This window comes from Streptopelia decaocto (genome assembly GCF_964273445.1).
Source record: "Streptopelia decaocto genome assembly, chromosome: 5".
Classification (NCBI taxonomy): Eukaryota; Metazoa; Chordata; class Aves; order Columbiformes; family Columbidae; genus Streptopelia; species Streptopelia decaocto.
In genome coordinates this window covers 49,321,727-49,338,807 of record NC_138659.1, presented here as the reverse complement: position 1 = coordinate 49,338,807, position 17,081 = coordinate 49,321,727, and the positions used below count along the sequence as shown (strand labels likewise).

The 17,081-nt window shown below is 38.9% G+C and overlaps 1 protein-coding gene across 9 annotated transcripts in view; it reads left to right on the top strand.

Moving 5' to 3' along the window:
• Positions 1-17,081, top strand: part of KAT6B (lysine acetyltransferase 6B) — a 105,700-nt gene that overhangs the window by 72,399 nt on the left and 16,220 nt on the right. For all 9 annotated transcript variants that reach the window (XM_082053454.1, XM_082053461.1, XM_082053459.1 and 6 more), the window contains one exon: positions 615-708. In XM_082053454.1, coding sequence (XP_081909580.1) covers positions 615-708 — 94 coding nt within the window. The remainder of the gene's footprint in view (positions 1-614; positions 709-17,081) is intronic.

The window sequence follows — 17,081 nt, the reverse complement described above, 5'->3', positions numbered from 1 at the left end:
CAGTTTCCGGTATGTTAATTAGTTAATTCTGTTTGAAAGAGCTCTGACCTCTGAGCACTCTTAATTTGGATTCAGGTGAGAAGGATTCAGCTTTGAAAAAGTCAATATGCTTCAAGTAAGACTCTGTTCTCAGAGTATGGGTTTCCTCCTCTCCACCCCGACCCTGTATTAATTCAGAGAGAGAAGGCAAAATAGAGATGGAAACCAGCAGGCACTTAGCATAGCAATTGCAGAAAATACAGCTTCACCATGTGTATGGGTATTATTTTCTGCTTTTATATCCTTGACAGAATGGTCAGTGGAGCATGAAAATATTGCCTTCTTCCTCCCATCCTTCTCCTTTACAACACTTAAACTTCATCATGCTGTTTAGACAATGTATTTAATTTTTAAGATGCCAAGTAGTTAACTAATTAAAAAATATTTGTTTTGAAGGGTATGCTTGGTACTTCCTTGGTATAATTAAATATTAACATGGAATTATTTGACTTTGGTAATGACCCCATGTGTCTGTTCACCTTACTGGGATTATTTTACGAGGACAGTGGCAGGTGCAGGCAATTGCCTGCTTCAGCAGTGCTTTGACATACTTGATCTGTTTCTCCTTCCCACAGGAAAAGCTTTGCCAGCAGAAGTACAATGTCTCCTGCATAATGATTATGCCCCAATACCAAAGGCAAGGATTTGGAAGGTTTCTCATCGATTTCAGTAAGTGAAGTGTTTTATTTACACTTGTGATCCAGGGAGCTGATGGCTGTTACAAGAAATAGTAATATATGAAAATTTATTTAACTTGCTTTATTGTTTTTATCTATAGATAATGGGATTTCTGTTTATATTTACATAGGATAGAAAAGCTCCCTGAAGTGCAAAACTTAGTGCTGCTCTGTTGTTGTACTCAAGGAAATTGAGAATGAATCTCTCAACAGTAATATTAGCTCACAAAGCTATTACCCTGAATGAATTGTCTAAATTACTTTCCATTTTGCCTTGCTCATTAGTGTACGAAGAGGCAATTATTTGTGATTAAAGCTAAGAAGGTGTTAGTCCAAGGCATTCTTTACATTCTAATATTTCTTTTATCTTATTTGAGCTAAAGAACTTTTTCAGTGCAAGAATTGCTACATGGAAGGAATGTATTTTGGTTTTTGTCTTGAAGTTCATAACTTCCTTAGTGGAAATTGTTACCAAAAAAAGCATTTGTGCTCTTGGCTGTGTATGTACTTGCTGCTTTATTTTGCTGAGTTGTCTGACCTGTTAGAAAGCTTCAGGCACACTTGCTTAAATATAGATTTGTTATTCCCAAAATCTTTAAGCGGCAATGAAACTCCAAACAAAATCGTCTAAAGAAACTTCTTAGCTGAGTGTCCTCAGTACTCAGTACTACTGAATCCATATTTCTACTTTAGAGGGAGAATAAGGAATCAGTATATATCATATACATACTAATATTTACTTTTCAATATTATGTTTTTTAAAGCACAGTAGAATTACATGGCAACAGCCATAGTTAAGATAATAGGATTTCTGGCCTGAAGGTGTATGCAAGAACATTAAAATGCAAATAAAACTACATTGCAGTATAACAGCTGGACAAATACAATAATTTCTAACTGTGGAGTCTTCAAGTTCTGTGTCTTGTAGTGTTCTGCCCAGCATGACTACACTAAAGTTGATACGGATACTTAGTATGTCTCATCATTGTATGGGTTTATAAACAGTCTTCACTATACCCCTGTGAGTTAGATAAGGATGGTTCTGGACCACTTAATCCACCATTGGAATGTAGCCATTACTGGAGTGGAACACAACAGCTGTTCCATTGTATGCCTTCTGCAACCTTTTAGGAAAGGCACTGAGGAGTAATGCATAGTTCTGGAACTGTGGAGTGAACTTTAGCTTACTTAGGTAGAAATTGGCCCTGTTTTAGGATTACAATTTCTGCAAAAGGAGATTGGGAACCATAACTGGGCACAACTGGTAAGTATTTCTAGGCTTTTCCTTTGGTTTTTACTTTGTGGTGTCTTTCAAGAAAGTGCTCTCAACAGATGTCATTGTGGTTGAGTTTGTGATAGTTATGTCTACAAAACTGGTGGCACAGTTATGAAACCTGTGGATTCCACAGAAGCTCTGGATATGGATTTGCTGCGTCTCCCTGAATCTGTGCTCTGTTACTGTGCCGTGTGCGGCTTAATCTGGAAAAATCAGTATTCTGTCCCTCTGATCTTTCTGGAAAAATCTGGGAGCACATCGAATTGTTTAAATCATTAGGATTTCTGTGATAACTTGTGACATGACCTAATGGTATCCTTAGCTTGAAGCTTATCTGTTCTCAGACCTTTCCTCTTTGCCAGATGTGTTCTTATCTGGGGTCCAGGCTGCAGCTGTATACATGCTGGGCATAGTCCATAGACCAGCTTCAGCTTCTGCTGTAGCAAACAGACTTCCCACTTTGGGAGCGCAGTCAGTCTTTCAGTAGCTTTCCACAGTGCCTTCCCTTTATTTTCTGAACAGCGGTTCCCTTAACTGACTGGGAATCAGGCTGTCTCAGTCTCCAACAGAATGAACAGAAGAACCCTGAGATGACTGAGGAAGTCTGGCTCTGTGGTGAGAGAGAGCTGCAAACTAAATTAAGCGTGGTGAGAACTGCTTGTGGCTGGTTTTTCCCTAGGTGTAAAAAGGAAGGTAAAACTTCAAGGCATGTTTTCCTAGGTTTTATGTATATCCTTTTGCAGGATGGAGGCTGAATGCCATTAAATGGGACAGCCATAGCCTCTGCTGGATTAGCGAGTCCAAAATCTGTGTTTTCACAAAACAAACAAACAAACAACAGTTATTTACTTTTTTATTGGAATTGTATTTGTGTTTCTACCTCCTATATTGTAATTGACTGACCATCATCTACTTTGTACTTCACCGTTTCTGTTCATTTGTGGTGTCCAGAGAATAAGTTGTTCTAACTGGCTTGAGAAAATGGGCTATAACTGGTATATAACAAAACCGCAGTTAATAATCTAAGCTTGAAAGAGCAAGTTTATCATAGTTTAAAACTTTTTTTTTTCCTGTAACGTGATGTAGATTGCCATGTTCTCATAAAGTTACTGGAAGATAAATTTTAAGCTCTGAGTGTTGCATCTTCATTTGTCATGCAAGTAACGCATCTGAACTGTTCTATTTTGAATTCTGTGAAACAGTCACTAGTATTTGACTTTTTATAGAACAGTTTTTACACTAAAAAAAATGTAACTAAGCAAGTAATTTTCAGAAGACAATAGTTACAAACCTCGAAAGAGAAGGTCTCAAGAACTGTGTGCCAGCAGTTGACTGCTCGCATTACTTCTTATATATCTAGACACTTGACAGTTAGAAAGGCTGGAAAGAACGCAGCCTTAAGCCACGACATGGCTTGTGCTTTGTCAGCTGTCTGCTGAAAATGTAGTTGGCAGTACAAAATTTGCTTCTTTTTCGGTAAGTGAAATGCGTTTGTTCAGATTGTGATGCATTCTTTTGTCTTGAACTAATTTAATCTTTACAGATGAGTCTATGTGGTACTCTATAACCTGCAAGGGAAAATAATTTTTTTAATATTGCTAGAAGAAAAATACATTTATTTTCTGACCTTTTTTCAAACTTTTTGCTAACTCCACTTAAATTTATCTATATTTCAAGTAGAAATTGATAGTACTGTTATTTCTTGCTCTGTAAACTCCAACATAAAGCATTGTGTAGGGTCTATCTGCCTATCTCTTCAAGAATCTGTAATCTCACATGTGGAAAAAAGATTTGTAGGAAGAGTACTTCAGTGTGAGAAGAAAGAATGCTCTGAAATGCCTGAGTTCTCTTGACTGATTGTCTTCAGCAAAAATTTCATGTATAGTTTTCTGTATGTCATTGGTCATTTGAATAGAAAGGTTGTTTTTAAAAACAAAATACTTTTGTGTGAAACTGTTCTGTTAAAGGCTGGTAAGATTTTATTCTTTTTCTTTGTGTTGGCAGGGAAGTTATGGGCTTTGACTGTTATAGAAACTTGTTGAGCTGTTAGAAATCAAAAACAAGTTCAGTTATAAATACTTATCAAATGGTGAAACTGTTGGTTTGTGAAATTGCAGACTTGATACTGTTTCATTTTGCTTAATTCACTTTACGGTAAGATAAAATCAGTTTAACCTGCTTTATTTTCTAGAAGCCTGTCATACTGAAGACAAAATGGTTTACATGAACTCCTCATTTTGTTTACACTCAGCATGCTTTATTAAGTATTATTTTATAACAGTCTGACTTTTCATGTAGGGAATCTAATTTTTACTTGGAGTGTATCTGAACATACAAAACCAATTCCTTAAAATGAATGAGGGTCTTGATTTCCTTGTTATATTTATACCTTCCTACCTTTTACAGGTCTAATAACTCTTGCCAAACTTTTTGTGTTTGGGCTTTTTGTTTTGTTTTCATTTCCTTGTTCTTGCATTCTGTGAGGTTGACTGGATTGTGATTGTACCTGAGGGAGAATAATTGACTTCTGCATCAATATTTTGTATTTGCTGTAAATTATGTTTTGGGCAAGTAGATTCCAGCTTAAGTTGATCCAGAAGTAAACCAAAGAGTGGGCTTTTATTTTATAAGAGCCCATCCTGGGTTTGTCTCTCTTCATGTCCATGTATAGCAGTCCATTTGCATGATACACGGCTGTCACAGTTTAAGGAGACTGTGAAGGGTATGAAATTTTCTTCTGGTCTTTAGTGAAATTTTGTTCTCCCTACAAGTTTGGGAAATAGCTGGTCTAGCCTGTGTAATCAGATTTTCTGTGAAAAGGAAGAGGTTTGGTTTCTGGTAAGCTTGAAGAAAAACATGAATATCATTCAAAACCAAAACCACTTATGTCTGAGTATGTTCAATTCAAACAGCTTTTTCTCCTGTAGGATCAACTAGTTATTTTGAACTTCCTTATGGCTCCAATACTTTAAAGGCTGTATATTCTTATACAGACAAAAGGTTGTTTTTAATTGAAAATAATAATTTATTTTGGGCCTAGTTTTCTCACTCATGTCTATTACTATGACTTGGGTTTTTGCAGTGTCTTCAGAAGAAGTCAAGGTTAAGCTTCCCATGGCTAGTTGCAGTTTGGACAGTGAGCTCTTGATCCAGTTCCATCTTCCACACTGGCTTTGTGGTGCTTGGGTGTGTTAAGAAGGTTTGGAAATGTTGCTTTGCCAAAAGATCAGGTTCATAACTCTCGTCTCTGGTTCCTGCTATAGTGTTTCTAGGCTTTCTGCTTTAACAGCAAATTAAGTTACTCCTCTGTGAAACCTGAAAAGCAATGACTTTTTGTAAAAGCATCATGTTTATGTGGTCATCCAAAAACATCAAGTTGAACAGAAGTTGAAACTAGTAATGGATTTACATGTGGCCTGTCATTTGAGGCGACATATGACTGATAGATGATACTAGCATTTGAGAAAATGTCATCCCTGGTTTGAAGATGAGAAACTTATTAAAAATGCTATAAATGTCTTGGAATTAAGTGTTGGAATAGAGTAAAAATGCTGCCTGGTGTTTTTGCAGTGGTACTAAGAAAGGGTTGTATCGGTAAAGGAAGAGCTTTGGAAAAGGTGGCAGGTTACTGAAGGGGTTTCATTTTTTTGGTTGGAAGCTGGAATGAGGCAAATGAGCAAAGTGATTACATTATGGAAATGACCTTGTTTCTGTGTTGAAGTATTCTTAAAAGAAGAAACAATGACAGGCTATTGACAAAAGTACTAAAAGGGCCAAAGAGGGCAGAAATAATCAAAATACATGTAGTTCTTTGTCTTCATTATGATGGATTCATGCAATTGCTTTGCTATGTAGCCTTAGCTTGTGTTTTAAGTATGTATGTAGACTTTCCTCGTAGTATCAGGTTGATGGTGGTAACTGGTTTAAAACTCTGTATTCAGCTGGAAACAAGACGCAGACCTTGAACTGAGAAAAACTGTGTTCTTTATACTAATTTATAAATAAACTTCTGGAAAACAAAGCAGACCAGAAAAGAAATAGGTAGAGGTGGATGCTGTAATGGAAAGATCAGGGGAAGTGTTTTCACATGCACAGCATGTAAGTTCTGGGATGCTTATGGAACTGCTGGGAACTTCTGATACCTGCCTGCTATTTAGAGCTGGGACGAGGCTGCAGTGGGCTGTAAGTGGTTGGATCTACTTCTTTGGTATGGTTTATATAGGATTGATAGTCTAAATCCCTTAGTCTGGTCATGGGAAATAAGGCATTGGTCAGAAGTAGACTTCTGGAAAAACTACTTTAAGAAAATCAGATAGAATATTTTAAATGTATAAGTACTTAAATCAAATATGGATATGAAGTAGGAATAATGTTTGAAAAACGGCAGTGTCTGTGGAATGATGAACTCTGTCTGTAAACACCCCTTATACTGTTCTTTTCAAAAGTCTTGTGTTAATATGTTTTACAGTTTGCTATAACAAATACTGAAATACAGCATAAATACAATCTAAGAATAAATGCACTGTAAAAAAAATGTTTACAGTTATATTTAGCTATACTGTGTAAACAGAATTGAGACAGGCATGAAGTGGGACCATATTTTTTAAGAGAAAATTTATTTTAACCAAGAGCATTTCAGCATTTCCTTTCTTACATTACAATTCTGAAAGAACTGCTCTGTTACTGCTGAGAGTGAGGTAAACAATGGAGAGTGGGAATGAGAGGCTGAGGATGGAGAGGAACAGAATATCTTTTAATAGCCTTTGTCAGAAAAATATATTCTCAAACTACATTTGTGAAGCCAACACCACAAATTTCAGTATCTGTGTAAAATGGGCCTGTGTCATTTATTACCTGTGGTGGCCCATATTGAATCATATATTGAATCATTCCAGTGTTTTGTGTTAGATTTTTGTGTTTGTTTTTTTGGCGATGTTTTTGTGGTTTTGTTTTAATTAATGACTGACTCGTGTACACCAATACAGAACACTGTGCCCATCTTCTGGTCATTTTTGTTGATGTGTTTGCAGATGTATTGTGTCCAAATGAAAGGCTGAGTTACCTGCCTTTTTCCCCCCTCCTTTAAGGGGGAGATAAAAGTGTCTGTGGGAGCTGTGAATTTGTGAGGGAGCCTGAAAGCTGCTGCTTATTTTATGTTCTTTTCTTGATGATTGATTGTGTTGCTGACCTGAAGGCATGAGTTTGGCCTCTTCTAAATAACTAATAAGGAACATTCTGTCAAGCTGAGATTTAGATGAGGAGAGAATAAAGATGGATTTTGAATCAAGCTTTGTTTACTTAAGATTATTCCAAGAAAATCAGCCTCTTGGGATTTCTTGGCATCACTTTTATATAGCTTCAAGACACTGTGCATTTATCAGAACTGCAAAAGAAATCGGGCATGTCACTTCAGATACAGAAACTAAGACTGTTTTAACTGAAGAGCATCTTTATTTCAGATAGCATTGAAAACAGCTAAAAGGCAAGGCCAAACATGGTAACAATGAAAACAAATGTTTGTTGGACAAAGCTGACTTTATAGGGCACTAGTGAACAGGAGGAGCCATTTGCTGAAAGCTGGTGGCTGAAAACAGATTTTAAGTAGCGTGTCTTTAATGATCAGGAATTTCTAGTTTTGACTGCAGAACATGGTTGTGTTGCAGCAAGTCAGTGGACAAAGTGGATATTTTGTAGCATGCCGCCCTGTTGTTGAGGCACAGTGAGACATCTCACCTCAGTGAGATAACCGTGTGGTTTTCTTAATGACTGTCTTTTCCAGTGCCATCACTTTTATCAGGCAGTTCTACCTTGTAAAGAAACTATTTTTTTGCTTGTTTGCTGCTGTTCTGAGTAACAGTAGTTTTACCAGATTGCCATGTCTTGGACTTAGCTTTTTGAAGTGTGCTGTAATAAATTTGTGTTCAGTGCTTGGTAGATAATGTGCTCTTTTTTTATCATGCAGCTTCTGTATCTGCTGGCTAACCAGGTATCACCATGAGATTCCCTGATAACCCCCTTAATCTGTTGATTCTTTCTTCTATAGCTTCCTTGGTTAATCCCTTGTGCTGCTGCATGCTTCAGTAGAGCAAATGAACAGCAAAGGTGTTTTGCTGCATATGTAAGACAAACACAACTTGCATCTTCTGTTGTGTCTAAAGAGTATGTGTGTCATGACCACTTACCTGAGCAAATACAGTATTAGCAATGATTTCCTAGATGTGCCTATTGAGTTCTCAGTATTGACTCCCCATTTTACTTTTATTCGTGTTCTGTAGTACTACTAGGTTATCTTTTGTAGGTATGAATGAAACAATTAGAGGAAAAGCTCTTGGGCTCTGGAACTTGCTTATCTACTCCAAAACTGTTAAAACCATCCCTGATACAGTTTTGATCTAGGACATCTGTAACTTTCCAAGTGTGATAACAATTTTCCTGAGCCACAGATCTGGGAGAATTACGTTAACAGTCAGGTTTATACTCTAGCTGAGAGTCGGAGCTCACTGGTGTCGATGCCATCTGGTTGGCCCCAGTGCCGTGTGAAGATTTTGCATGTTATATTAGGTGTAGCCTCCTAAGTCCATCCTCCTAAGTCTGGTCAGCTGAGTCTTGTAGGAGTATGTAGAGCCTCTTAGAAGGCAAACAGGTAATATTTTGTAATGGGCATGTTGAACATATTTTTAAGAATTATATTCATGTGCTGTGAACATTAAACACCAGAAGGTAATGGCAGTTCTTAAATTCATTAAATGGTTAGAGTTGTGTAAACAGTTTACTGTTCAGTGCCATTTATTTAATAATTTTAAAATGCAATTTAAATAATAACTTCAAACATTGCTTATAAAATTGAGAACAATCCAGCCTTGTTAATGTTCTTCTAAACTACTTAACCTACCGACAAACTTATTCATCCATTTGGGAGTCAGGACTGATGCCTTCTGTGCATCCAAGTCTTGCTTTTAAGGGTATTTCAGTTCCTTTTCCCTTGCTTATGCTTTCACATCTGCTTATAAGTAGTCCATTTTGTACACAGAACCTCCTCTAGAAGGGTTTACTGGCAACTGGCACAGGTAAAATAAGTGTTAGCCAATTAATTCACTCAAAGGGTGCCTTTTGTTGGTCTGACTGTAAGGCAGTCATCCTTACTTTCTTTCCCTTCGTGAAGGGCATTTGTTTAGCCCTAACCTCTTCTGTGAAGCTTTCTATAAAGGAACTAAAGGTTTTGGGCCCCCTGTGTTGAGTTTACTTGAGGATGTGGAGAGGAATGAGAGCTGGCATTATTTCTTGTAACAATAATGAGAGAATCTTTGGCTTACTCTGTTCATCACGAAGAAAGCTTTTCTATAGCCAGACAAAGAAGAAAAGAGAATGTAGCAGGTTGTTCACTGATCTAAGCATCTCAAGTTACAGCTGGTCTTTTTTTTATTTTATAGTGTTTGTGTGGATCGTGGCATTGGGATTCTTTGAAGCTGCCTCAAAAGTGCTTTCAAAGAGGGTACTAACACCTACTTAAGGTCCTCTATCTTTGACCTTCCTCCCGTTGACACAGATAAGAACAGTTCAGAGACACACAGAATAGTTATGAAAAAATCAGTAACGTGAATTACAGCTTTCGGAATCTTAAGTCTTAATAAGCTCACACTTTCACCTTTCGTATTTCTGCCTTCCACTCATGGTCATACCTCTGAACTTGGAATCCTGAGCTGCCTTAACTGCTTTGAGCCATCCTCTCTGAATACTCAATTGTTTTGATTTTTCTGACTATCCTTTTGAACCTGTGTCTGCAGAACTTGTTAATATAATTTTGAAACAAAGTATTTGATATTTTATAAGACAAAAGGAAGTCTCTTACGATAACTTGAAATGCTGGTTTGAGAGAAATCTTCACTTATAATACTGGTGTATTATAAAAACAGTTACTAGGACTTGCTCTTCTTTCAGATCTCTGGTTTGATACAGAACATTATGTGAAAACTTAAGAGTTCTTTGTTTCCCTATTGATGGACTTATTTTACTTGGTTAAGTTTCAAAGAAAACAAAGTTTAATAGAAAAGTGCTTGATTCCATCTGTCTGAGTCTGGTAATTAATTTGTGAGGGCTGACCTTTAAAGAGACTTAGAAGAACTCTGAACATGCAAGGACAAATAGTTCACTGGTTGTTTCTTTTGTTCTGGATAGATTCTCATGAATGCATTTTCTTCTGATGGTAATGTTAACGAAATGCACATAGGATTTGAGGGGTGCTGATTACGTAAGGGCAACCTTTTGGGCACAAACTACTGCTTATGACTTTCAGAAAGGCTCAATTTTATAACTAGAGGCCTCTGAGAAGTAGATCTCGCGCTATTTCCAACTTCTGTCAGTATTTTGATTTTGTTGTGGCTCCCTTGTCTGCTCAGGGTTTTCAGCAATGCATTGGTATCTTAAAATTGTGTATCTGGAAGGCTTTCCAAAGTAACTTGATTCTGTCTTCTGTACAAGACTTAGTTCAGTGGTGTGGGGATACTGTTGCTGTATGTGGAAGTGTATGTAAACCTTTATGTACTTGATTGTGATGTGCATGTGTAACTATGAACATGAGATAGCTCTAAGTTAATAAAGTTCATGAGGAAAAGCTATTACTCCTATAAACCAGACTGAAGTCCAGAATGCTAGCATAGCATTAATTTCTCATTTTGCTGAGGTAGTGTATACGTTTCTAAATGGACTTCTGCTGTGAAGGCTACATTATAAGGAGAGAAATCAGTAGACGAAAATCTGTTCTTACAACCTGCTGTTACTTGACTCCCATTTTCATGATATCAGTACGCTGTTCCTGTCCTTTTGCTACCCATTCTACCCATGCTTAATTGCATGTATTGTTGCTCTAATTTGCAATGTAGGTGATCTGTACAGCTGGTGCAGAGGTGCACCATGCATTTGACATACATTACTCAGCAGAACTTAGCTGCAGGGAAAATTCACTAAAAGAGAACTGGTCTTGTTTTTAACAAAACGAGGACATGTCCAAATGTTGTTATTTATTATGTAATTGCTCTGGACCAAGCGATTACTTAAAATACATGTGAGTTCGTCATCTGCTATTTGAACAGCTGTGAGTCTATAGAGTTTAGAGGGCATATTTGTGCTACATGCAATACTTCCTGATAGGAAGACAGTGTTTAAAATGGGCAGAAAGGTATCTACAATGTTCAAATTAAAACCACAAGTATTAAACATTTTGCAACCTTTGTCTGTCTGGATACAAGTTCACAGACGTGCTCTTCAAGATGAATCCTAAATAATAGGAGAATACAGATACTGCTTCGAAGTTGCATCCCTACTTTTGAAACACCCTGTATATGTGCCCCTTGGTGAAGTTTCTTAAAAGTGTCTATCTTAACACTTCATGGAGACCCATACTTGTTTAAAGTGTGTTTTTCACTTTTTCGTAACAGTAGAAAAACATACAAATGCGATGACCCGTGCTGTAAACTCAGTATGCTGTAAAATATGATAGAATATTTGTATTAGTTTCATGTACTTAGCAACGTTTGGACTAAATGGTAGGAAATGGAACAAGATGGCTGCATTTAGAGCTGTGTGATAGTGGTTAAGGATAAATAAGGAGTTGTGTACAATTAATTTAGTTCATGACTCAGCATGAGCATTTTGGATCACAGCATAGAAGGAGGGAGTGTGTTGATGGATCTTTAGTTCAGAAGGTGATTGAACTATGTTTGGGAACCAAGAGACAGCAGGTGAAGTTGCTTGTCAAGTAGGAAGTCTTGAAGTGAGGTGAAGTAGGCTTGTGTACAGCTTCTTATTTAACAAATGTGTGTAGCACCAATGACCAAGACCTGCAAACTGGACAGTTTAATGGAACTGTTGGCCCAGAATGGGGTGTCCTGAGGGTCCAGAGAGCGGTTTGGAGTTGACACAACTGTGATGGTGATGAATCACAGGCACTAGTTGGAATGACTGTGCTGGCACATCAGAAACTAACTTGGACCAAACTTCTAGGGAAATAAGAGTCATCCAGGGCTTGGGCTTCTTGGAGAGTGGGGTTTGCAAGAGACAGCATGACTGGGGTAGGCGGGGAAAGGGGCCCTCTCACACTGCATTTGAGATCCTATTATTCCGGTTTCTCAAATCCTGAAGAAAAAAAAGGAGGAATTAGAGGACTGTGCTCTGTCTTAAAGTTGTAACCTTGTTGGGGTTACAGAGATGCAGTGGGGTAGCTCAGAACACTGAACTGCTGCAATAGGTGGATAACTGCCTCTTCAGGAAGGATAGGCAGGGAAGCTAAGGAGGGAAGTTTGTGCTCTACGCAAAGGAGTGACTTGGAAGCATGGAACTCTGCTGTGAGATGGGTGGCACGTCTGTCAAGTCTATATGCCTCAGAATCAGAGGATAGGGCAGTAGTCATCAATACTGTGGTGGGCATTTGTTATAGACAGCCCGATCAAAAAGGCAAGAGGATGAACCTTCCAAGTGACTGGATGTCACTAGTGGAAGGCCCTTGTTCTCAAGGACTGCTTGAAACACTGTGCTGGAAGGGCAGCACAGCAGGGTACAAGCAATCCAGCAGACCTCTGCAGTGTATTTGCCCTAGGGCAAATGCTTTGCTGGATCTGGTACTTGCAAATAAAGATAAAATGATCAGGAAAATAATAGTCAATGGCAGCCCAGGCTGTAGTGGCTGTGAGATAGTAGGGTTTCAGATCCTAAGGGAACTGAGGAGGGTAACAAGCAGACTAAGGCCTGGAATTTTACCTTACTTAGAGAACCAGTAAGTGCTTTCCTGTAAGAGGCTGTTGTGAAGGGCAAAGAATCACAGGACATGTTGATCTCCAGTGACAGACTGCAAAAATGACTCATTCTAATGTTCGTGAAAATTGCAGGCATGAGAGTAAGCCTGCCAGGCTGCAGGGAGAGCTCCTGACTGAGCAAAAATGAAGTCCGGTATTGTTAACATGTACAGGAATGGAATTAAACCAAAGCTGAGGGATATGGAGAGCAACGGGAGAGCTCTTACAAGTATGTGGGCAGCCAAAGGAAGAGTAAGCAGAACATGGTCCTGCTCCTGAATGGAGTAGGCATCGTGTTATGACATGGGAGTGCATTGGGGATCTCAGAAGGGATCTGAGGTAGTCAGTATTTACGTTGCCCTGGTTTTCATTGCGAGGACCTATTCTCAGGTGTGTCAGAATTTAAGCAGCATAGAGAGGTGCCATCCATGTTAGAGGAAGATCACGTTATAGAATACTTAAGTGAAATGGATATAAACTCGCAGGACCAGGTGAGATTCAGCTAAGGGAACTGGCTGGCATGATTGCAAGACGTCTCCCTATCATCTTTGAGAAGTCAAGGCAAGTGGGGAACTTTCTCAGTAACTGAAAGAAACAGCAAATGTTACATACATGTTCAAAAAAGACAAGAGTGAACAATTGCAGCAATGAGAGAAATAAATGGATTTGTATCATTATGATATTACAAAGGTGACAGAGCATTTGACTTGGTGTAAGTCACATAACAAATGCTAAGGTGCTTCTGGATCTGTATAAATTCTGTCTACAGGTATTTCTACATCTGCTGTCTTCTGAAGTTTCTGCTGTTAGCATTAGATTAGCTCATGGTAGGAAAACTTACTTTGGAAGTAAACTTTAGGAAGTTTGGAAGTAAAGAGTTGTCAGCAGGCTGTCATATAAGTGCTGTGTTGCATCGGTGCTTTTTGAACTGGACTTGATGTGGTACTCAACACTGGCAGGTTTCTTCAAGATCGGTGATGTATTACTGTTAGTATAGCTGAATAGGTCCAGAAAGATAAAATGGGGTTTAGTTGTGCGTTGACGGCATTTCTGTGCAACTGTTCAAGTTTATTTGATTGCAGTGGCCTTAGTGCACAGCTGGAGAGCAAGTCTGCCCCTTAGAATGGAAACAGTGCTTCTTTCTCTCTTTGTTGTCTGTCTTCTCCTTGATTCACAGGCAGTTAAGCCATTTACAACTCAGCTGCTGAATAGCGGTACATACAGATGACATGTCTCGTAGGCAAATTGAAGCTGGTGGCAGTTTACCTTACTATGACATGCTGTATGTTGTAGCAGCTCAGTAGCTGTTTCATGACTCTGTGAGAGCTTACAATCTGACAGTTGTTCTAAGCTAAGTAATTCCTGTTTGTGAGTTGAAATCTGTGTTTAAAATGGGCTTTCTGTGGAGTCAAGGCTTGAGCAAGTTTGGAACCATTGAAGTTTGCTTTTGTATTTTGCTGTGAGGCAGATTACAGTGGCAAAAAGAGACTTGATTTTGGAAGCTGAGGTTAATAAATTTGAATTCAGTTCTTCATACAGTTTTTTCCCCACTTTGATTCTCAGTCATTACCTGTTTCAAGACTACCGTCTGACTTGCCAGGTTTAAAACTGATTGGAAGTTTATTCAGATGTAATGAAACTGTTGTCTGTTTTGTGGGCATTTTAGTAAATTATTGATTCTTTATACTTTAAAAGGTCGAGAGTCCTTTTCTTGCATGTCAATTAAAAGAAGATTCACAATAGAAATTTTCCTCTTTGAAGCAAAGTACCAGTGTGATTGTCATCGTTTACTGCAGGGTGACAAACTGTGGCAGATGCTCTCTCTTACCCCCCTGCCCTCCCCACTAAGGAAAGGGAATAGGAGGAAAAGGGAGAGAGACTTTCAAGTTGGAAAAAGTTTTAAAAGCTTTAATAATGCTACTAACAAATAGAGAAAACAATACAAAATATACCAAACCAATCTTGAATTTCCCGGGGTAGTGCAGGGTTGCCTGGTGGAGCCAGCCTTGCTCTGGCGGCTGCAGGGCAGGCACCTCGAAGTCCTGGGCTGGACTCTGCAGTAACCTGGAACTGGATTCAGAGATGCAGGGTCTGGAACCAGGCCTTGGATTGCAGAGACGACAAACAGGGTCCTCTTCAGATGCTGGCCATCATCGAAGAGAGCAAGACCCTTGTGATCTCCTACTTTTATAGGGTGTGTAACATCTATGGGATGGAATACTCAGCTGATCAATTTTAGTCACCTGTTCTGTCCTCCCCTCCTTGCAAATACGCCCCTCTCACTTAGGGGAAATGACGTGTGAAATTTATCAGCAACCTTGGCTGCCATAGCAGTAAGTCTAAACCTGGGCCTCTTCTGCATACCATTGCTACCGTTATCACCTCTGGAGCGAACAGTGTCTGAAAAAACATGCAGCCAAATTCAGAAAAATGCAGTTACTTAGTGAATTTTCCTTTCAGCAAGTTCTTCTAAAAGGGAAACTGGTCTTGTTTTTAACAAAACCAGGACAGTGATGATCAAGCAGTTTCACTTGGAAGCATGGAAGGTGGTAGCCTAAAAAGCACGAGAGGAAGCTGTCTTCATGAAACCCTGATGAATAGAATAAATATTTTCTATTTGCCAAGTCTACTGCTGTTCAAAGTTGCTCCTATTCAAGAGCTTTGATTTCAGCTCTGGAGCCCTCAGCCTAAGAAGGACATGAACCTGTTAGAATGAGTCCAGAGGAGTGCCACAGGGATGATCAGGGGGATGGAGCACCTCTCGGTGAGGACAGGCTAAGAGAGTTAGGGTGTTCAGCCTGGAGAAGAGAAGGCTCTGGGGAGACCTTATAGCAGCCTTCCAGTGCACAAAGGGGACCTGAAAGAACGCTGGAGAGGGACTTGTTACAGGGCATGTAGTGATAGGACAAGGGGTAATAGCTTTAAACTGAAAGAGGGCAGATTTGGATTAGATGTAAGGAAGAAATGGTTCACCATGAGGGTGGTGAGGCACTGGAACAGGCTGCCCAGAGGAGCTGTGGATGCCCCATGCCTTGAAGTGTTCAAGGCCAGGCTGGATGGGGCTTTGAGCAACTTGGTCTGGTGGAAGGTGACCCTGCCCAGGGAAGGGGGCTTGGAACTGGGTGATGCTTTAAGGTCCCTTCCAACACAAACCATTCTATGAGCGTTACATTTATTAATAATTCTGTGAATGGGAGGGAAGAAATGGGATGTAAATGTTTCTGTGTAATGAGTGTTTGCAGTGAAGCAAAGTTCTACTTATCTTCTTGCATTAAATTACCACCCATGTGGTTCTAGTTTTGAAGGAAACACTGATTTTCTTTAAGGTAAAAGCCAATCTAATCTGCAGATGATTAAAAAAAAAAAAAGTGAAGATGTAACTTTGAATTACAAATTTTGGGTGAAGAGTGGTGTTCTTGGGAAGAGCTAGGATGATCCAAAATGAGGACTCTGGAATACTCTTAATTTTAAGTTGTTGGGTTTTTTTTTGTTTGGTTTGGGTTTTTTTTGTAGACTGAGTTCTGTCTCTGTTACAAGAACATCACAGGCAGGTTAATATTATTGATTTCCTAGAAAGTGATATTGAACATGACTACTTAAATAAGATCAGAACTGTGTTTTGTCTCCACTGCATTATGTGATTGATACATAAAGCTGTTTCCTAGATCACAGACTGTCAGATAAATTTCTTCTAGATTTTTCAGTGTAAACTTTTATTTTCAGCTTTTTATAGCAAACAAAAAATCTATCCTAGCTGAAATGTAGGACTCATGAGTCTCTACCCTTAAGGTCCACTTTGAAGATGATGTTTGTTTTGATTTTTAACCTTCATAAGTGAAACACAAATATGTGGGTTTGTTTCTAGTAGCACAGGAGAAAGGAACTGCAATTTTTAAGTATTTGTCCAGGTACAGAATGAGATTCAGTATTTTGCCATTCAGGCATGTTTTTGCTGATTCTGTCTGTCTCTGCTGAAGACAATACAATGCATTGCAATGCGATGCAATGAAGTGAAATATTTTTCACAACAATAGTTAAACATCATACATGATGCCTTCCCAGTGCCTTTCTTTGTGGCACTGTTCTCCAAGAACCTGCCTGGCTGTAAATAGTGAAGTTCAAGGACAGGAGGAGTTCTGTTAGATCAGCACAGTATCCATTGTATATGGCACGGTGTCGTTTGTGTGTGGTAAAGTTGATCTGTCAGATGCTCTGTTAAGGGAGCACATGGAGAGTAGAACACAGGAAATACTACTGGAGATTCAGCTGGTGACATCTTCTAGTGTAGATTGCATTGAAACT